Source organism: Rana temporaria, chromosome 5 (genome assembly GCF_905171775.1).
Source record: "Rana temporaria chromosome 5, aRanTem1.1, whole genome shotgun sequence".
In the NCBI taxonomy this organism is placed as follows: domain Eukaryota; kingdom Metazoa; phylum Chordata; class Amphibia; order Anura; family Ranidae; genus Rana; species Rana temporaria.
The window spans coordinates 232,078,635-232,102,162 of record NC_053493.1 but is presented as its reverse complement, the minus strand read 5'-3'; the positions used below and the strand labels follow the sequence as shown (position 1 = coordinate 232,102,162).

Below are 23,528 nucleotides of genomic sequence, written 5' to 3'. Positions count from 1 at the left end.
ATGATATGGAGGCCAACTAATTTTACAATGGAATATAGAGAAGCATGTGGAAAAAGAGTCTCACATATTTAAACACTTAAAGTGGATGTAAACCCCAAAAAATGTTTTTTTGTTTTTGATGTCACAATGTAGAGTATAAGATTCCCTATCATCTGTGCCCAGTCTTGCCACACAGAGTTAATCCAGCTCTGAGCAATCCTCTTTTAATGTTCAGTGAAAATTAACAGAATTCCAGATAAAAACTTGCCAAATTATAAAGTCCGTTTCTCTGTTCTTGCTTTGTGTTACAGGTTATTTACATATCCTGGTAATATACAATGAACTTTGGATCACCTCATATTATGATAAACATAACATAACATATGATAAACATGTCCAAGCTCTAGATATGTAAATAACCTGTAACACAAAGCAAGGACAGAGAAACGGACTTTATAATTTGGCAAGTTTTTATCTGGAATTCTGTTAATTTCCACTGAACATTAAAAGAGGATTGCTCAGCGCTGGATTAACTTTGTGTGGCAAGACTGGACACAGATGATAGGGAATCTTATACTCTACATTGTGACATCAAAAACAAAAAAACAATTTTTTGGGTTTACATCCACTTTAAGGACCGCCGCACAACTATATATACATCCTTAATTTGGAGAGGGATATCTCAGAAATATCAGCAACTGCTGCCACAACCGAGGTAGCCATCTCTTTAGGCGGCGTTCCTGTAAACAATAATGGTGGTCTCTGTGGTGGATTTGCCACGAGATCACCGTTATCGGCGGCATGAGAGGGCCCACCACTCTCCCGCGCCCTCTACCGCTTACCGGAGCCGACGGCAGCGGCGGAGGTGATCGAGTCCTTCCTCGTGCTGGGCATGGATATGAGTGAGTGCAAGATGACCCCCACCCGTATCCATACCGTAGCAGGGTGGAAGAAACGTCAAAACGTCACTTCCGCCCATACGTCTTAAAGGGCCAATTTTATTTTTGTAATTTTTTCAAGTTTTTTTTTATGTTTACATTCCTTGTAATAGGAATAAAAGTGACCCAACAATTTCAAGAAAACTGTAAAAATAAATAAAATCTAGTAAAATAATAATTCAAAAATGTAAGCGCCCCGTCCGGACGAGCTTGTGCGCAGAAGCAAACACATATGTGAATAGCGCCGCATATGAAAACTGTGTTCAAACCACACATGTGAGATATCACCACGATCGCTGGAGTGAGTGCAATAATTCTAGCCCTAGACCTCCTCTGTAACTCAAAGCATGCAACCTGTAGTATTTTTTAGCGTCACCTATGGAGATTTTTAAGGGTAAAAGTTTGAAGCCATTCCACGAGCGGGCACAATTTTGAAGCGTGACATGTTGGGTATCAATTTACTCGGCGTAACATTATCTTTCACAATATTAAAAAAAAACTTTACTGTTGTTTTATTTTTTTAATTCAAAAATTAGATTTTTTTGAGTAAGTAAGACCGCTGTGCAAATACGGTGTGACAAAAAGTATTTCAATGACCACCATTTTATTCTCTAGGATGTTAGAAAAAATATATAATGTTTGGGGGTTCGAAGTAATTTTCTAGCAAAAAAAGTGTTTTTAACGTGTAAAAACAGTCTGAAAAACAGACTCGGGGCTTAAAGGGTCACTAAAGGATTTTTTTTTTTTTTTTTTTTGCTGAAATGACAGTTTACAGGGTATAGAGACATAATAGTTAACTAATTCCTTTTAAAAATGATTAAAAATAGATAAAAACCAATCATATAATGTGCCTGCAGTTTAGTTTAGTTTTTGCTGCTTTTTCCTGGTTCTCTGATGTACAGAGCCAGAGAGCTAATAGAGGGCAGTGATGGTTTGTAAAACAAAACTGGATTGGTGCTGAGGGGTTTTAGACACACAGTAATCACACCTCCTTGATTAGTGACCACAGTGAGAAATCTCCCAGTACTGTGGTTATCAGGAAACAGACAACCAGGAAGTGTCCAGAACAGTGAGGAATTACAGCAACATCAAAGCAAAAACGAACTTGAAACCAGGACTGCAGTAAAGTAAAGGAAGCTATTTAGCTAAAAAAATTAAAAAATTCCTTTAGTGACCCTTTAAGTGGTTAAAAGCATTTGGGATATCAATATATCTACACAGGGTTTACAGTATCTCACAAAAGTGAGTACACCTCTCACAGTTTTGTAAATATTTTATTATATCTTTTCATGTGATAACACTGAAAAAAAATCTACTTTGCTACAATATAAAGTGATTGTACAGCTTGTGTAAATTTGATGTCCCCTCAAAATAACTCAACAAGTGTAGTCTGTGGAAACAAAATCTATCTGTCCAGTGTGTATATATATATATATATATATATATATATATATATATATATATATATATATATATATATATATATATATATATATATATATATATATATATATATATATATATATATATATATTTTTATATATATATATTTTTATATATATATATTTTTATATATATATATTTTTATATATATATATATTTTTATATATATATATATTTTTATATATATATATTTTTATATATATATATTTTTATATATATATATTTTTATATATATATATTTTTATATATATATATTTTTATATATATATATATATATTTTTATATATATATATATATATTTTTATATATATATATATATATATATATATATATTTATATATATATATATATATATATATATATATATATTTTTATATATATATATATATATATATATATATATATATTTTTATATATATATATATATATATATATATTTTTATATATATATATATTTTTATATATATATATATTTTTATATATATATATATTTTTATATATATATATATTTTTATATATATATTTTTTTATATATATATATATATATATATATATATATATATATATATATATATATATATATTTTTATATATATATATATATATATTTTTATATATATATATAATCATGCTATAGTTGGAGTAGCAATTTTTTCCTTCTTTTACATTAATAATTGCACCTACATTTCTTTATTCTTCTATACGAGTACAAAAAATAATAATCTATACAATTAAAAAAAAATGCCTGGAAGAAACAGATGGGTGCATATTGTTATATGATTTCTAATATAACACACGTTACACTTTCTTATCCACAGTCTTCCCATTGTCAGTATCTGAGAGTTCCAGAGAGACAGTAAGCTGAGATTAGTTGCTGTGAATGAATATTAGATTCACTGTAATCTGCTTAACACTATTTATTACATTTGGGCCCTTGTGGACCAACTCCCACTAATGTTGGACAACTTAAACATATTCTCAGTTATTTTTTTCTAGTAGTGTGTTGTAGAAATAACATTTTATTTCACATTCTGAGCATAGTGTTTGTGTTACTGATCCATGACATCAATGTCCCATTAAATATTGGCCCTCTTAAACACTTACATTTCCAGGGCAGATGACTGAGAAGTAAAACATTTGCAGAATCCTATTGATAATACACAAAGCACCATTTGTGCGCAGTCGGTTCTGTATGTATAAGGTACAACATTGTCTACATGTGGATCAATTTCTTACTCCTTCAGTGAGTCATTAGGTGTATTTATTTGATTCTCCACATGAAGATTGTCGGGGCAACACATGCTGAGGCCGGGTTCTCACTGCTGCCATGTCAGACATCGTATGTGATTCGCACTGCTGTGCAAATCACATGCAATGTCTGTGCAACACGGATTTAACCATACAGATTGTATGGCTGAATTTTCATTCATATTAACCACTTGCTTACTGGGCACATATACCCCCCTCCTGCCCAGGTGAAATCGCAATAAGTGCAAAAGTTATAGCGCCTACAAAATAGGGGACAGAATTATTATTTTTTATTATTTTTTTTTTTACTAGAAATGGCGGCGATCTGCGATTTTTATTGGGACTGCGACGTTATGGCGGACACATCGGACACTTTTGACACATTTTTGGCGCCATTCACATTTATACTGTGATCAGTGCTATAAATATGCACTAATTACTGTATAAATGTGACTGGCATTGAATGGGTTAACACTAGGGGGTGAGGAAGGGGTTAAATGTAATCCCTGCATTGTTCTAACTGTAGGTGGAGGGGGGTGACTGGGGGAGGTGACCGATCTGTGTCCCTATGTACAAGGGACACAGATCGGTCTCCTCTTCAGAGACAGGACGCTGTTTCTGTGTGAGCCGGCAATGAGAGATGATCTCATATGTTTACATATGAGATCATCTCTCATTGTCCGCACAGATCGCATCGCAAACGGGCACTCTGATTGGCCGTTTGCGGCGATCTGTAATTGGCTGTGTCCAAGGGACACGGCCAACGCAGAGTTTCCCCACTGCACGCTCTGGAGCGCGCACAGGGAACGCCCAAAGGGGCGGACGTCAATTGACGTCCTGTTGGATATTCAGATCCACGCTGTAGCCGTCATTCGGCTATAGCGCGGGTCTCAAGAAGTTAAAGTCGCGCAAAACCCTTTTTTTGGTTTGGATCAGAATCTGATTGCATGGGTGTTTACAAATTTGATTCCCACGGATTGGAAACTGTTTAGACAGACATTGTGCGGGGAGATTTACAAAAGCTGGTGCTCTCAGAATCTGGTACAGCTGTGCATGGTAGCCAATCGGCTTATACAGTGGGTACAGAAAGTATTCAGACTCCCTTAAATTTTTCACTCCTTGTTATATTGCAGCCATTTGCTAAAATCATTTAGGTTCATTTGTTTTTCTCATTAACCACTTAAGTACCCCTCACTGTATATATACATCATTTTTTTAAAGATGGATATCTCGGTAATGGCAGCAGCGGCGGAGGCGATCGGGTCCTTTCCTCTCCTCGGCTGGGATACGAGTGAGGGCAAGAAGGCCCCCACCTGTCTCCATAGCATAGCAGGGCGGAAGCAACGTCAAAACGTCACTTCTGCCCATGCTTCCTAAAGGGACATTTTCTTGTTGTAATTTTTTCAAATAACAAATGTATTTATTTATTTATTTATTTTGCATTTTAGTCTAAATATGGGATCTGAGGTCTTTTTGACCTCAGATCTCATATTTAAGAGGACCTGTCATGCTTTTTTCTATTACAAGGGATGTTTACATTCCTTGTAATAGGAATAAAAGTGACCCATTTTTTAGTGTAAAAATTTATAATAAAAATAATAAAAAACAATTAAAGTGCCCCATCTCGACGAGCTTGCGCGCAGAAGCGAACGCATACGTAGCGCCCGCATATGAAAATGGTGTTCAAACCACACAAGTGAGGTATCACCGCGATCGTTAGAGCGAGAGCAATAATTGTAGCCCTAGACCTCCTCAGTTACTCAAAAGATGCAACCTATAGAATTTTTTAAACGTTGCCTATGGAGATTTTTAAGGGTAAAAGTTTTACGCCATTCCACGAGCGGGCGCAATTTTGAAGCCTGACATGTTGGGTATCATTTTACTTGGCGTAACATTATCTTTCACAATATATATATATATATATAAAATGGGCTGACTTTACTGTTGTCTTATTTTTTAATTAAAAAAATGTTTTTTTTCCCCAAAAAAAGTGCGCTTGTAAGACCGCTGCGCAGATACGGTGTGACAAAAAGTATTGAAATGACCACCATTTTATTATCTAGGGTGTTAGAAAAAAATATATAATGTTTGGGGGTTTTAAGTAATTTTCTAGCAAAAAAAAAATGTTTTAATCTTGTAAACACCAAATCTGAAAAACAGGCAAGGTTCTTAAGTGGTTAATGTACACACGGCACCCCATATTGACAGAAAAACAGAATTGTTGACATTTTTGCAGATTTATTAAAAGAGAAAAATTGAAATATCACATGTTCCTAAGTATTTAGACCCTTAGCTCAATGTTTAGTAGAAGCACCTTTTTGATCTAATACAGCCATGAGTCTTTTTTGGGAAAGATGCAACAAGTTTTTCACACCTGGATTTGGGGATCCTCTGCCATTTCTCCTTGCAGATCCACTCCAGTTCTTTCTGGTTGGTTGGTAAACGTTGGTGGACAGCCATTTTTAGGTCGCTCCAGAGATGTTTAATTGGGTTTAAGTCAGGGCTCTGGGGGGCCATTCAAGAACAGTCACAGAGTTGTGAAGCCACTCCTTTGTTATTTTAGCTGTGTGCTTAGGGTCATTGTCTTGTTGGAAGGTAAACCTTAGGCCCAGTCTGTGGTCCTGAGCACTCTGGAGAAGGTTTTCATCCAGGATATCCCTGTACTTGGCCGCATTCATCTTTCCCTCGATTGCAACCAGTCGTCCTGTCCCTGCAGCTGAAAAACACCCCCACAGCATGACGCTGCCACCACCATGCTTCATTGTTGGGACGGTATTGGACAAGTGATGAGCAGTGCCTGGTTTTCTCCACACATACCGCTTAGAATTAAGGCCAACAAGTTCTATCTTGGTCTCATCAGACCAGAGAATCTTATTTCTCACCATCTTGGAGTCCTTCAGGTATTTTTAAAGCAAACTTCATGTGTCTTGCACTGAGGAGAGGCTTCCGTCTGGCCACTCTGCCATAAACTCCCGACTGGTGGAGGGCTGCAGTGATGGTTGACTTTCTCCCATCTCCCGACTGTATCTCTGGAGCTCAGCCACAGTGATCTTTGGGTTCTTCTTTACCTCTCTCATCAAGGCTCTTTTTCCCCGATAGCTTAGTTTGGCCGGGTGGCCAGCTCTAGGAAAGGTTCTGGTCGTCCCAAACTTCTTCCATTTTAGGATTTTGCACTTTACAGCTTTAGTAATAAAACCCTTGTGAGCCCAAATTACTGACTTTGCTTATAGTCCGCCCAATAGCACACTGTGGAAATAGGGCTAGTTTGCAAATACAGGGTATGCCACTAAGCAGTGCCATCCCAATTAGTAAATTTTGTATGGTATAATTAACTGCAATTCTTACTTCTTGAGTCAGCTTGGGGAATACCAATCCACAAGTTACTGGAATTAACTTCCCTGCTTGCTTAACAGTGTATTGAATATGTTTTCTTAAAGTAGAACACAGTGTTTTTTTTTCCAAGCACTTAAATTGTAAGTTAAAAATAGTGCATTTGCATGCATGTACACTTCCAAAACTGTCTTGTGGCTTTCCAAGAGGGTCTTCCAGTTGTGTTATTTGCTTTAGCTCTGCAAGATTTAAAGGTTATAGGCTTTTTTTTTTATATACACCTCCCTCTTAGGGCTGTCAGTTGGCATTGTTTTCCTGCGTTATACACGCATTTGGGACACATGTCAAAGGCAGGTCAGCATTGACTTTCACTGAGCAGTACACATGGCAGTGCGGAGGCTGTTTTGACCTTTTTTTGTGTACACAGCAGAGATTTACCAAAACTGGAGCACTCATAATCTGGTGCAGCTGTGCATGGTAGCCAATTCGCTTCTAGGGCCGGGTTCACACTAGTCCGACATACGCTCCGACATTGGAAGCTCATGTCGCATGACGTGTGAAAAGCAATGTTTCCCTATGGGAGCCGTCTTAACTGGTCCGACTTTGCAAGCGCTCCCTGTACTACTTTGGTCCGACTTTGATCCTACTTCCGTCCATTGAACATCATTGAAGTAGGATCAAAGTCGGATTGCAGTCTTGCACGCGATTGGCATGCGACTTGTACTCTGCTGATCTTGAGGGGGAACTCCACGCCAAATTTTAACAAAAAAAACGGCATGGGTTCCCCTCCAAGGGCATACCAGGCCCTTGAGTCTGGTTTTGATTTAAAGGGGAACCCCCCTACGCCGAAAAATGGCATGGGGGTCCCCCCAAAATCCATACCAGACCCGTATCCAAGCAGCAGCCCGGCCGGTCAGGAAAGGGGGTGGGGATGAGCTGGCCCCCCCCCTCCTTAACCGTGCCAGGCCGCATGCCCTCAACATTCGGAGGTAGGTGCTCTGGGGCAGGGGGGCGCCCTGCCCCAGAGCCCCTACGTGGAGTTCCCCCTCAAGGTACATATCAAACACAGTGCCTGATATTGGCAGGGATCCAAGTAGAATCCCTGCTCATTGAAAGTCGGACTTCAAGTCCTGGGGCAAAGTCGGATCAAAGTAGTATCCTGTTCATGAAAGCCGGATGGATGTAGGACCAATGTAGGATAAATGTAGGACCAATGTAGGAGCAGTGTAGGACCAATGTCGCAGAGAAAAGTAGGATGAAAGTTGTGTAATATAGTGTGAACCCAGCCTCACTGCAGCTTGTTCAATTGATTTTTGACAATAAAACCTAGAAGCTGATTGGTTTCTATGCAGAGCTGCAGCAGATTTTCACACTCCAGTTTTAGTAAATAACACCCAACTTGTCCTATTCAAAATGTGCTCAAGCTGAAGCCAAAGCGGGTCAAATGCAACCTTTTCTAGTCACACTGTGTTTACTCTTCAAGCTCATGCATTTGCATTTCTTTAGTAAAAGTAGCATTTGAAAAGAGCACATTTCAACAGAGGCCTTTATTATGTCATCATGCTCCTATAGTTTTGCATAGCGGGGGCAAAGACCACCACTGTGCAGAATAGTGTGGTACCTCTGTCATGTCCTGTATTTTCCCAGACACAATTTTTGGAACAAATAAATGGGTTAAAACGAGAAGGGGAGAATTAAGTATTTGGTGGGCGAAAAAAATATTGCACATCTGACTCCTGGCAAAGAATAAAATAGTTCTATGGAAAACTCTCTGTAAGGGAATGATTGCATTACTTCCCTTGGTACCAGCCGTTGATATTTTCCCGAAGGACAGATTAGGAAAGATGGCCTAATGTATAATGCAAAAGGTAATACAGATTTGTGAGTTTGCATGCATGCACACTTTTTAACAGTTCCTCTGTTAGTGACAGCAGACGTGTGTGTGTGTGTGTGTGTGTGTGTGTGTGTTTTTCTAAGCTACAACTGTTGGTTTTCTGGTGGAAGTGACAGTCACCTGTTCAGTTTCACAGGCATCAGAACACCCCACCCCCTGCCATATATCCCAGGCTTTGTTGTTCCACCTGCCGGCTCGGGACTGGCATGATGGGTAGATCAGAGGGAGCTAAGGGGACATGCATTTGCAGATCGTCTCTCTGGTAAATTTAACTGAAAGTGACATCTAATACGCAACTTCAAGTTCAAGAGCTATTATCCACTATCTCATGTGGGTAGGAAAGCAGGAAGTGCTTCACATAAATTTGCTAAAGAAAAATGAAAATGCTCTACAGATGAACTGATGTTGTCTCCTCTGATAGAAGAAATACCTTTTCTTTATTTTTGTCAAGTTTCAATTTTCATCTAGCAAGTTTCAGTTGCTGCAGAGACAGGGGGGGGGGGGGGGGTTATTTTGCAGCTTTCCAGACTCCTAGCAACAGAAGCCATACCTGGGCTGAATTTTGGTGCCCAAGTGGTCCTTACTGCTACTGAGCATGCTTATTATTGATAGAACAAAGGTACCCATTTTTTTCTTTATATATTCATAAATTGTTATGGCACTTTATTCAACTGAGCATGATTATTGGTCTTGCTGCTCTTGCATGTCCACCCCCGACTAGTAAGTGTTCTTACTTTGCATACTTATGCACCCTTTTGCTCGTGTGCACACAAACACTGTGTATTTTCTCCCTGCCATCTTTTCCATGTTTGCATCAGCTCCACTAAGTTCCATACTGCACATTACCTGGGCTCACTGCTGTCCTAGTGACCTGGTCATAGACATCATTAACCCTTCCTTCTCCATTAGTGGTTAGTGCAAGAAATGTCTTGTAAATGCTCTTTGATGAGGGCATTTTTAGCAAATCTCTCAACAAACCTTATCAAGGAGGTCACTGAAAAAAAAAAAGAAAAATGCCGTTTTGCTCCAAAAAAAAAGTCACCACCTGGGAAACCTTTTTAGCCTTAAATATAGAAGGAGTTCCTTTTTATTCCTTCTATGCCTCTAAGGCAAAGCTTGGAAGTCACCATAAGTTCTTTGACACCCAAGTCCATGAACAAGGCCTCTTCACAATAAAGGGGTGTCCCCATTTGTCAGAGTAGGGGATATCTGTATGAGTTTGTGGCCATCTGTTCCCAGGATGTTATGGTCAAGAACCATTGAAGCTAGAATTTTGGTTTCCGCCTCTACCCCACAAACTCTGGTGGATCTCCATGCTGCTAAGGCACAGCTCACAAGCTGCAGAAGAGGAAACATTTCCAGGGTTTTTATTCAGGCCTGTTCAATGTTCCTAGGACTAAATAGGGAATCCCCCTTATACTGGATCTGATCCATGTTTGGTCAGTCCTTCCTTCTTTGACCCATGAGACCTTCTGGCCTCTGTCTCATCTTACTACCACATCAATACTTTATGCATTTTGCTGATCACTTTATACCTCCTGTTTTTATTTTCCCCCCACTTTCTGGGATCTCAACTGGTGTTTTAGAAAAAACACACCTGTGCACATGTGAATGTGAGTGCTGGCACATAACCATGTTCAGAAATAGCCCTTATTGGATGTCTGTTATTTAGGCAATCCGTCTGGTAGTTTGAGTCCTCTTTGTTTCTTACTTTGTTCCACTTTGTTTATTAGATCTTTTTTGTTTACATTATGATGTGCTGACATTGGGTTGCAGATAAAAAAATACATAAAAAAAAAAAGCAAATTGTAATTATCTTGGCACAATGTTTCTCATGCTGTTAGTGAATACCCTAGTAGCAGTTAACAGAAAAATGTGTGATCCTGTCACACTGAGCACAGAAAGCATCCGCTGCACTCCAGATACTATTCAACTACGCAAAACTGCTTTTTTTTTTTTTATACCGGGCAAGATATCTATTAGCAATACTTGAAAATTTCAAGGATGGAATAGACCATTTAGTGCTAACATCAGTATGGCCTTTTATCGCTGAGTAAAACATTAACATTATTATAGTTTACTGTTGTCTTTGTTAAAGTAGTTTGACTTGTCTGTACACATGATAATTGACAAAGGGCGAAATTGGGCTTACAAAGCTTTTGTGAAATATGTTCCTGTCATAATGACTATAAAAAACATCACTTGGAGGGTTCTGCATTAGGCATGCATTCATAGTATTATGGATAATCGAATTTTCAGCTACCATTTGCAATTTTTTTCTGTTCACCTGCACGCCAATCCACCCACCACCTGGGGAAAGGGCAACACTAAGGCCTGGTTCACACCTATGCATTTTTTAGTGTGTTTTCAGTTTTGCAGAAACATAATAGTAGTGTGCATTTAAAATGGTTTATGTTCACATCTGTGCATTTTATGAAAAGGGCCAGGGACTTTTTTTTCTGGTTCTTGGTTTCATTGTCTTCAATGGATCAAAAATGTCTATTGAAAAACACAAAATGCATTCACAATATGCAAACTGCAACTTGTATAGGTTTGAACCACACCTGAGTGTTTCTTATTTACCAGGATGTAGTGTCATATAATGCAATTATTAACTTTTTGATTTATCTCTGTCTGTTTCGCTATAACACACTAGGTGCTTGTCCAATGTCTTCTTCTCTTTATTTTGTTAGACATCTGAGTGTCTCCCCATCATATAAGACATTGGTTCTGCTATGTTAGGATGTGGGCCAGTGTTATATTCACTGGCCTACTGGCCAGATGCAATAGTTGCAACTAGACTAGCCACTTTAAGAAACTTTGCATTGACATAACTCCCAGTTGGAGAGTCTGAGTCGGGTATACATATTTTTGTTCTGTTTTACATTTCCAATGGCTGGCTTCTGCAATGTAAAATTCACAGCATGCCTGTAAACTGTGAAGTTGACCTGTGATATCATTTGGCGTCACTTTTTTATAGTCATTTTAATGGCATTCTATGTTCTGTACACCACAAACCTAATTTTCTATTTTGAAAAGTTGGCCTCCTACAGAAATTTATAGTTGCATAAAGCTGTTCTCTGTTCTGCTTTTTTGTTACCTTTTACATCCCCCCCCCCCCCCAGACCTTAAGGCTTCTTGCACACGGTACTTATGGTTGAGCATCAGCATTTCGGGACAAAATTGCAAGTGTTTCTGTTGTGCATATGTGCATTTGCGCGTACAGTACATTCCTATGCAAAATCCATTTATATTTATACAATTGTGCGTGACCAGGAATGCAGATTTTTTTTTTTTTTTTTTAACTCAATGTGCTGCATCTTAGCTGAAGTGTGCAAGAAGCCTTAAAGCGAATGCTGGTAAAGGCATACGTCTCAAGGGCTCGCATGCGTGGGAGTGACGTAATTGCAGCTCTGGCCACTAACAGCGTTGAAGCCCACAAACCTGGAAGAAAGATTGGGGGAAGATGTCGGCCCTCTCAGCGCGAAAGGGCTGAAAGGGCTGCATTCTAAGGTAAGTATTTCATAATGTACTGGTATGCGACGCATACCAGTACATTATGCCATTGTCTTACAGGTGTTTATTATATTTTTTGTTTTATGTTTTATTCTGCAGCGGTTTACTACTGCTTTAAATTGTCTTATGGGCTAGCTGTACCCATGGTCTACTCATGCAAGTCAATTGGGTTGATTTACTAAAACTGGAGAGTGCAAAATCCGGTGCAGCTGTTTATGCCAACCAGCTTCTAACTTCAGCTTGTTCAATTAAAGTGGTTCTAAAGCCTAAACATGTTTTTACCTTTTATACACACCTTGCATTAAGGTAAAAAAATACTTGGGCATCAAATTGGGCCCCATCTTTCCAAGTTATACTAACCTGAGCCCTTATTTGGTTCAGCACTGTGCACGCCTGCAGCTCTTCTCTTCCCTCACTTCCGGGTCTTGCTGGTTTTGCTGGGGCACCAGGAACCATTGGCTCCCAGTGCTGTCATTTAAAGCCAGTGACGAGGCAGTGGGGGCTGAGTCATTTTGTCTGTGTCAATGGACTCAGCAGCCAGGCTTGGGAGCAAGCACAAGTAGCGCCTGTGAGAAGCAGCTTTCTGTGGGGGCACTGGACAGGAGGAGGAGCCAGAAGCACAGACGGGGTACTAGGAAAAAAAGGTTTAGGGCTGCTCCGTGCAATTCTATTGCACAGATCAGGTAAGTATAGAGATGTTTGCTTTCTTTTTCATTTTTCTTTTTCCTTTACACCTACTTTACGTATACTTTTTGGAATAAAAAAATGTTGTGTATATAATTATTGCTTCATGATATGCCCACAACGTCTGTTTTTTTTTGTTTTGTTTTGTTTTGTTTTTATAGTTACTCTTTCAATCATCTTTCAATCATTCTACAGGTATATACACCTATTAGATAATAGTATTTGATTGTTGCTATTTTATCCTACAGTTTTGTATTAAACCATATTGTGTAGTACTTTCTGGCTTTAAGTGCCATGTATTAATGTGTTGCCATTCTGATATTACAGTCCCTGACATGGGAACATTGATGTAGCAGACTCCTAATTTCTTGTCGGTGCCTGATATCTAAAATGTGTGTAAATACATGCTTTTACCTCCACAGTAGTTATTGGCTGAAAGGTATACAATCCATGAGTCAGTCCAGCAGCAGAGTGTGTTGGCATGCAAAGGGAAGTGGGTCCATGCTCCTCACAGGATTCATATACTATATCTTATGCACAGACCCTAAATCTGCAGATTGTCAGTATCGGGTGTGTGTATTCATACAATTTATAGCTATGCTACTGGAATAATCTAAATATTTATGGAAATCAGCACTTTATCTGAACTAACTGCAGCTACCCTCTGCCTGACAACTTTTAGTTATCTTGTAGGTTCTAGAGTGCTAGAATTCTGAAATATTGAACGTGTGCACAAGTAATGATCTATCTCCTTTCTTTTTAACAACAGAGCTGTTTTCTAGTATTATACTAAAATGAAAAAAAAAAACTTGACATAGATTACATATATTACACATTATCTTGTGCTCATGATGCAAACAAAAAAGCTCAGCGCTATGCAGCAAGCAGGTTTTTTTCTAATGTACCCCACCTAAAATGCACAGATTTTAACAGGGTCCTGAAGTGTTGCTAAATCCACAACAGTCAAATCAAGTCTGTATATTCAGTAAAGCATGCTCGTTATACTCACTGTGGAGCCCAAGGGGTTAATCCTCTGCATTGGAGGCGGTTCAAGCCTGTCTTCTCTGATCCTCTTCTTTTTTTCCACTGTCCCCAATCAATCTCCTGATATGGCAGAGCCTTTGGAGTCACCCTACACATGCTTAGTTTGGTGTGTATTGCTAGAGGGTTTTGTTTTAATTTCTTGAGAGGGTGCATGTGATCAGCACAGGGCCAATCGGCACTGTCCAGACAGAGGATCGGGGGTCCTACAGCCTCATAGGATATTCAGAGTAGAATGGAAACTCCTTCTACAAGCTTTAACCAGACACTGATAGAAGTTGTAAGACTGCTATATACTGCTGATGATAAAAAAAATATTAGTTTATATTTACTAAAATAATTGCATTTACATGGTCTGTGTACCGTGGGAGACCTGATATAGTAGTTTAGTAACACTTTAAGGGCAAATGTTTCATCAAAATAAATTCTACTGCCAAATAAAACGTGTGTGTATGTGTATATATATATATATATATATATATATATATATATATATATATATATATATATATATATATATATATATATATATATATATATGTGTGTGTATATACTGTGTATATATATATATATATATATATATATATATATATATATAATATTTTTTTTATATAACTTTAATAAACAAAGTGTTTTTTTTTTTCTGGGACAGGCAAAAAATGTTTTGTTTTTCTGGGTTTGTAATGATTAATTGACTTTGTTATGTTGCGCTTTATTGGCTTGTTAAAAAATACCCAATGCTGTATTGTATTATTTCCTTAAATTATCTAAACCCATTTGACCACTAGATGGTGACATTGTTCTGCTGTGGTACGTTGGCTAAAATGTGCGGCTGATGAAAGTCCATCTCTCATTCTCCACTACTTATTTCTCTCTCTGTTTTATGCTCTGCCTTCATTTGGAGCTAAGTGCTCACAGAAATGCTGCAGTCTTGCGTTATCCCTTAAAAATGATTACTGTTCTTGTTGCTTTTGCAGATTCCCTTGTGCAAAGTAATCCGGTTTAACATTGACTACACAATTCATTTCATTGAGGAAATGATGCCCGAGGTAAGGAAACGTGTGTAACCCCTTTATTGCTAGAGTCTAGCAAGTGAAAGTCTTTGTCAGCCTCATGATATTTAATTGATTAAACATGGACTTGGGCAATTTTCTGTGTACACATTTTATTGCTGTTCCCCTGATATGAGAGCACTAAAGAAACAGGAATGGATTTTGTAATAAGTAGCAGAATCCGCTTCTACCACCTTCATTACAGCTTTATCCTTTGATGTCCTGCCAGCTCACTGTTGTTGACTGTGCTAAAACCCACCGGGATACACAGGCTGCAGGTGAATTAGAGGGTCACAACTCTACCTCATCTCAGACATTGAGGCAGTTCATGGGCAGGACACACATATGCATTTTATTACATCAGCACCTTTTTTTCCAGCCGCTGCAAGAAAGTCAATAGCAAATTAACTCCACTTTGTTGGTACAGTCTGTTTATTCTTGTCTATTTCACCTAAATGAATTAAAAAGGTGACATTCAGCTGACTGAGACAGAGGATTTTTTTTGTTCCAGTTTTCTGAATATAAAGCCTCCTCAGTGTATGAAACATTCTTCAGCCCTCTCCTGCTTTTCAATTTGAAATGGTCATTTTGCTTGTTCTGGCTGTGCTTGCATGGTCCTATAACTTACCATCCATTTAAAAGACATATCTGCAATATTGTATTGCTCACAATACCCCGCAGGACTGTTTTTTCACATTATGGGTAATTCTTCCTTTAGGTAATAGTGTGTGGAGAAAGGGTCATTCAGAACTTGGTAAATGGAAGCCACCTGTAATAGACTTGAATGGCCTCAATATTAGGATGCCATTGTGTTTGTTTTAGCTGCCAACCTCTTATACAGAAGGCCAGCTGTTATTATGAAAAGGGCAAGAAAATACAGTTAAATCTCCATATTGTATCAGTCGGTTTCTTTCAAAAGAAAAAAAAAAATCCACTCTTGCGTAGTGTTGCAAGATATGTTTGTTGCTTTTAACATCGCTTTAGGGGAGATGACAATCTTGCTTTCTCAAATAGACATGGACAACTACAGCGCTGCGTGCAGAGTATAATTAAAGCCTAATGAACCAAACGTTATTATATTAGCAGAATCTAATTTTCTTTTCATATTATGCTAACATACGTTTTGTCCAAACATCATATCCTCCTCGCTGCTTTTTTATGCGTGCTATTTTGTTTCGCCTGATATTTCCAAAGTTTAAAATGACATTTCTAAATAAGATGAATGCAGACTTCAAAATGATTCATTGTCTGCTATTGAATCTGTCGTAATGTTGGCAAACTAGCAATAAAGTACAGCGGGGAACCTGCTAGTCTTAACGTAGTCTTATTGTCATGCTTGGCTGCATGTGTGCGTACAGATGCTTAACAATGCATCTTTGTCGCACTGAACATAGCAGAGGTGTATTGAGTTGGATGTAATTTGCATGGTGGGAGTTTATATTAAAAAAAAGCTGTTTGTTTTTAAATAAGCTTTCTGGTTCTAGGTTCATAACGATCTATGGAAGCAGGAAGGCTATGATCCTCCCTAAGCAATGCTAATCTGTAGCTGAAAATACTAGCGAATCACTGGTTTGTAGCTTTTTAGTGATGGTCCATCTGCTTCTTAAATTATTGGTTACAGTTCAGGAGTTGCAGATATTTTTTTTTGGCTGTAGCAAACCACAAAACTAATAATTTGCAGCATTCAGATGGAAAATAGCTTGTTGGTCAGTTTTTACTAAATCAAAGCAATTGATCAATTATTTGCCTTCAATATTACATAATTGCTGATTACATGGTATATAGTAGCCTCTGGGCAGTAGTAATACATATTTAATAGCGGCAGTGCAGGCAACCAGAGCAATTTATATGCAATGTAACCTATTAACCACTTTAGCTCTCACACCTGTACACTCCCCAAGGGACCAAAGCAATTTTTTCATTACTGCTACTGGCCTGTTCTTTCAGGATGACAGAGTAATTCCTTTATCGTTTTCTTTATGACAAACAAGGCTTTCTTTTGGTGATATTGCTTTACAAAAATACATATTCAATTTTTTTCACTTAATTTTTCTTTGTAGTTTGTGACACTCATGAAGATTTAGGGTCATGTTACAATTAGAATTTTGTAGTAGCGATTGTTGGCTAGTGACGTAATTGCTGTTGTCGCTAGAGATGTGCTGCTAAGAAGTGACTTTTTTTGCAGCCACAGTTCAAACTTGTGTTACTTTGTTTCATTAACATTTATTGCTGCAAGTTGCTCTCCTTCAGTGATTTGTAGCAGTCTTGGAGTTCAGTCTAGAGTGATCACTGTTGCCGGAGAGCTTGTCGCTGACATGAAGCGCTGCACATAGTCATTGATCAAATGAGCTATAAATTGCTGAACAATTAGCAAGTTAGCAATTAAATAGAAAACATTTATGATTTTTCTTTACAAGAAAAAAAGTGCCCTGTAGGAGAGATGGGTGCTTCCCACATTAACCTGTTTGCTCCGTCTTCTGTTCATGCCCTTGTCTAATATCAAACCATTAGAAAGGACCCTTTCACTTTGCTCATGTGCATGGCCATGATGACTGGGCTGCTGTCCACTCATCTGAGAAATTGAAATCTTGAATATAGAAAATATGTCACAAACAGGTCAGTCCCATATTTCATGCATTGTTTTTTTTTTTTTTTTTTAATAAAGCCCCCCAAAAAATAAATAGTGGTTGGTTTGGATAAGGATACAATTCTTATACAGAGCCTTCTAGAACCCACAGGACCAAAATGGTCTATGTGAAAAAAATAAAGCTGACCATACACATATGGATCCCTTTTGTTCAGCCTGCGGACCAAACCAATGAAATCAAGCAGATTGCTCATGCTAAAAAGCACAGATGGATGAATCTACTGCTATTGTATTCTGACACCCGGCACCGCTGGCTGTCATCTGACAATTTTCTGTCCTTGTCCTTCAATTTTTCAGTCAAAGGATGTCAGGCAGAGTTGTGCCGTAATTTTTTTTTTAAACCTACCTGAAAGAAAAAAGCCATAATGAGCTAGTATGCTCTGCATACTAGCTCATTATGAAATACTTACCATGGAACGAGGCCTAGGGAACTTACCTGGTCCACGCCGAGGGAGATGTCATCTTGCCTCGCCGTGTCTTCCGGGTATCGCCGCTCCAGCGCTGTGAGTGGCTGGAGCGGCGATGTTGTCACTCCCGCGCATGCACGGGAGACTTCTTGCCTTCAAGGTCCGGCGGCTGCCAGGGCCTTTGGCCAAGGATCCCGCTGCGCACGCGCCACTGCAGTCAGCGGCGCATTGTGAGGGGAATATCTCCTAAACCGTTCAGGTTTAGGAGATATTCTTTATCCCTACAGGTAAGCCTTATTATAGACTTACCTGTAGGTAAAACTTGTAGTACAGAGTATACTACCACTTTATTGCTGAACCAGATGAAATTATGTCACTGTATGGCCAGTTGTAGCATTGTTGTTGTTTTTGCATTTTTGTTTTAGGTCCGACCAGGTTCAATTTAAACTCATGTGTTAACATATGCTACACCTCCCAAGCTATTAACTTTGGAGAATATAGTGTCTCTTTGATGTTCTGAGTTGCTGATAAACACATATATGATACTGTTGTATCTCCTGTCAAGTCTCCCACAACCTATGGATAAAATAACACCTCCAAAAATGCTCAGAACCTCTGCCAGGACTGCTAAGCAACTACTTGTCTACCAGTGTTTAGCAGCACAGCTCATTCAAGTAGAGAATTTTTAGTTTTCAATGCTGGCTTTGTCATTGAGAAAAAAATCTAGCATCAAAAAAATTTGAAGGCAAAGGGTGACCTAAATAAAATGATCAGTGGTAGCCTGGGAACTGCTTGCCAATACAGATTGCAAGAAAGCAAGTGAAGTGGTTTTTAATTAACAATTTAGTTTTGTTTTACTATGCTTTGCAGCATGGATAGTGAGCTGGACTGCTGCTGAACATATACTGAAGCAAGATGGGGCACCAGCAGTCTGATACACCCCATGTGCAGTGCTAAACAACAGCACTCATTTTTCCTGAACAGCACTATTGATTGGAGCTCTAGCCAGAGGCATTTCAGACTGCTAGAGACCCAGATCAACGGTGTCTGGCTCCAACCATGTAGCCTGAAATAATATATATATTGTCACTGCACACGGGACTGGAGGGAGAAAGAAGCCCACATATATGGTGTGCTGCAGCAATGGGTAGTTGGCACCATAATCAGTGGATGTAACATATTGCCAGTCCACCGCAATCCTCTGGAAGTAAAAACATCTTTATTAGTGTTTGGTGTGTCAAATAAAAAGCAATGTTTTGTAACATTTCCTGAAGCTTCCTTGGATACTTACCTCAAATATCCCAGAATGCTTGGGGGAAATGCTGGGCACACTGCACATGTGTCGGGTAATCTTAGGCACATTGCTCATGTGCAGTATTGCGTCACCAGGGAGACCATATGAAAGAAACCGAGAGGGACATCAAGCCCTCTGATGTCAGTATTGAAGAATGTAGCATGGGATCCATTGTTGTAGGACGGTGGTGGAACAGCAGGTTTCATCAAACCACACTAATTTCGCTGGACATGTGTGTTTTTTGAGGACAACCAGCAATACAAGTAAGAGGTGGAAAATGTTAATGTAAAACGCAGTTGGTGCGAAGTTCCTCTTTAGACACCCATAACTCTTCAGGAGACAGACCTGGAATCATTGCACCACACTGATTGCCTTTCTAAGGCCCACTAAGTGTTGCACCAGGCCATATGTCTCCATCTCTCCTTCTGAGTTTGCGCAAATGCAGGGAAAGATGGATGTTGGGTGTTCCAGACCTGGACAATGATGACTGTAAGGATAGTTTATTCAGTTTAAACTTGTTCATCATTGTTCTCTGGTACCAGATAGAGTGAAGACATTCCTACCTACTGTTTTTTTTTCTGGTTGCTGGTGCTGCTTAAGCCCACAAGCTGACTTTCTTCACATGTTTTGGAGTTGCCCAGCAATCAGTGATTACTGGATGTAAATCTTAGGCCCCTTTTAGACATGCGGACCGTATGTCCGCTTTTTCATCCATCCGTTTGTGGATGAAAAAGGGACATACATTGGTCCCTATGTGATTGCGGGTGTCACCCGTAATCACCCACCTCTGCAAAGATCCGATTTTGCGGACGTAAGTAAACCCTATCTTTTCTTCCGTCTGCGGATCAGATGAACACAGACACACGGTCCGTGTTCATCCGATCCCCCACAGGGGGAGAGCGGAGAAAGGACAGGGCAGTCCCTGCACAGTGTGCGGGGACCGCCCTGTCAGCCGCCGGCTCAGCGGGGATTTACGGAGCTATCCCCGCTGAGCTTACGGACACACGGAGGCGGATCATTACTGATCCCCCCCGTGTAAACGGGCCCTTACAGTTCATTTTCCTGCTGGCGACTATTTCAGTGCCTAATGCCGCGTACACACGGTCGTTTTTTGTGATGAAAAAAACCGACATTTTTAAAAACGTCATTTAAAATGACTGTGTGTGGGGAAAGCGTCGTTGTATGTCTTCTGAAAAACGACAAAAAAAAAATTCAAGCATGCTTCAATTTTTTGTCGTTTTTCAAAACGTTGTTTTTTGTGTCATAAAAAATGACCGTGTGTAGTCTAAAACAACGTTTAAAACAACGTTTTTAAACCCACGCATGCTCAGAAGCAAGTTATGACACAAGCTTGAATGGAACAGAGTGCCGCCGTACGTGCTGAACATAACCACGATTTGCTAGAGCATTTTCGAAAAAACGATGGTGTGTAGGCAACATCGTTTTTTAAAATGAAGTTTGAAAAAACTTTGTTTTTTTTTCATGCTAAAAAATTAAGTTTTTGTGTGCGCGGCATAAGAAATTGGGAGTCTGCCTGTTGGGCTTGGTTGAGCCCTTGGCCCCCCCATAAAGTCACTACAGTACTATAATACTATATTATACTATAATGTATTACTGTATTAGAATAGAAAAGCCAGTCTTACACTGGAAATCACCTAATTTTCCTTCATTGCAGAAGTGGAAATCTCTTGTTAACTCTGTGCTTCCCCTTTACAAAGCTTCATACAATAGTCAAGGATGTCCAACCAAATTTCACAAAATGTTGCACTCGGTACCTGGACACTGCCACAAGGACCATCATGCAGCATTCACACCTGAGTGTAGCGATTTACTGACGTTCTTATTTGAGCGTTTTTTTGCGTTTTTAGAAGAGTATTAAAAGTGTTTTATAAGCGCAATACAAGCGTTTTACAGCTTCAGGCATTTTTGTTTAACCAATAGAAAGCAATAGAGTGAGGAGAGGAAATTGGGGGTGGAAAGCTGATGTTTGAGCAGAAAATGTGTGGCAAAATGCTCAAATCAGGTGTTTCTTTTGAAGTTTCTCTTCCAGATCTTGTTTGGGGAATACCAAGGGAAATGGAAACTGGTGAAGGCTAGTAACAAGGGTGCATTAAGATAATATGATGAGCTAGAGCTTCGGTGAAAAAAGCAGGAATTGGTAGTTATGCAGCACCTTAGGGTGCATAGGTTGAAAGGTATCTTGGGATATAAATGGCATAGAGAAATAGCCATGATAGTCTTGTTGTAGATTATATGTGGACAGTTTGGAGAGCGAGAATAACCAAAAAGTTTAAAAAAAATTGAACTAATGCAGCTCAACTACAGAAAAGGGTGGAAAAACTTGCAGAAAAGCAGATACAGGAACACTTACTGCTCCCAGGGTTCATGGTCTGTACGATAATGATGACATTCATGGATGTGGTACTCAGACTTTATAGACTCTGTGGGCTCTCCCAGATTGGAAGGATTTCCTGTCCCAAGTACCAGTTTATGACACGACTTCAGTCATTGGCTGTAACAGTACGGTGTTGATGCCTGGGTCGTAAAAGATAGAAACCTATCTGATTCCAATATTGCTACATTCCTAAAAACCAGGAAGTACACTTCTCGCAAAGTCTATCATTCCACCTGGAAATCACTCGCTGGCTGGTGTTGATGCCCTGATCCTAAAAGATAGGAGCTTATCTGATTCTAATTGCTTACACTTAAAAAAATAGTAAATCCACCTCTCACAAGATCTGAAAATGTACCTGGAAAGCATAGTTCACATGGTGTGAGGCAAGGAAATTGTATACCTGCGGTACTCCATGGGACACATCCTGGTCTTTGTCTAGTCATGTTAGTGCTCAAAGCCAGGTGTTGATCCAATCAAAGATCAGATTTTGGCCCGTTTTCAATGACTGGTTGTCTTATTTTCCTTGCTGAAAGCTTCATACAGGGTGTCACTCACAATGTTCTTTTCCGTGGGATCTTCAACCTATTTCTGTCAACTCTTCAAAAACTTCTCTTCGAACCTATCCGATATTTCCCTGTGTATATATACTCTCACTCCCAAGGTAGCCTTCCTTGCTGCCATAACGTATGTGAGGGGAGTTTCAGAAATACTGACTTGTAATTAATTGTCTTGTAAAGGAAGTTTTCTGCTTCCATACAAAGGAAAGGATGTCTTGCAATTTAAGGCTTCCTTTATACCTTAGCAAGTTTTTTCCTTTAACCTTAACCAGTAAATCATGGTTCAATCTCTGCCTTGCACTGGTCCACCCCAAGGAGATTCCCATGCATCATTGCATTGTAGTGTGCATTCCATGTACACTATTCAAGGTAATCCTTCCGCTACAGCTTTTTTCTGATGAACTGACAGTTTTTCATCATTCCAGAGGGTCCCCTCTGAAATGTGTCTTTTTCCACTATTGCTAGGTGACTGAGACAGCTCATCATTTATTCCTAATGTCTTAAGATGCACACCACTAGATAAGTGAGTGTCTTTTGGGCCTTTCAATATTGGGCATCTGTTTCTCTGATCTGCAAGCCTGCCACCTGGAATTTTATTTCATTTTTTTTTTGTATTATTTAGTTAAACTCAAAGGAAGACATACTCAAATACCATAGTAAATGTTGTCATTACATCAGACAATCCCAAAGCATAGATACAGATAAGTACAATAAAAGGGCATGCAAAGCTTTGTCAAACATCTTAAACTGAAGAGTTAATAATAACTATTAATTATGATGCAAATTGGATGGCTCTCAGAGCCTCCCACCACTCCAACAGAATGATGTTTGAACTGTGAGGAGCACTACGCACCACACAGACAAACAATGTTATAATGCATGGTGCAAGACCAGAATTGAAATTAAAATTGAGACCCTTCATGAGAAAGTATGAAGGTAACTCTTGTCGAAACCTCCAGGTTGCCATGGGACTCATAAGCATACAATACTAATTGACAACAGGAGTAGAGAGAGAAGATTAAGAAAAGAGGTCTAGAATAGAAGAAGGAGAGAGAATTAAGAGCGGCAAGGGGAAGAAAGGTAGGAATGGTTAGTGACCAGTGC

The 23,528-nt window shown here is 39.1% G+C and overlaps 1 protein-coding gene across 3 annotated transcripts in view; it reads left to right on the top strand.

Moving 5' to 3' along the window:
* The window catches only part of DROSHA (drosha ribonuclease III), a 478,288-nt gene that overhangs the window by 149,568 nt on the left and 305,192 nt on the right, over positions 1-23,528 (top strand). For all 3 annotated transcript variants that reach the window (XM_040353574.1, XM_040353573.1, XM_040353575.1), the window contains one exon: positions 15,050-15,121. In XM_040353574.1, coding sequence (XP_040209508.1) covers positions 15,050-15,121 — 72 coding nt within the window. The remainder of the gene's footprint in view (positions 1-15,049; positions 15,122-23,528) is intronic.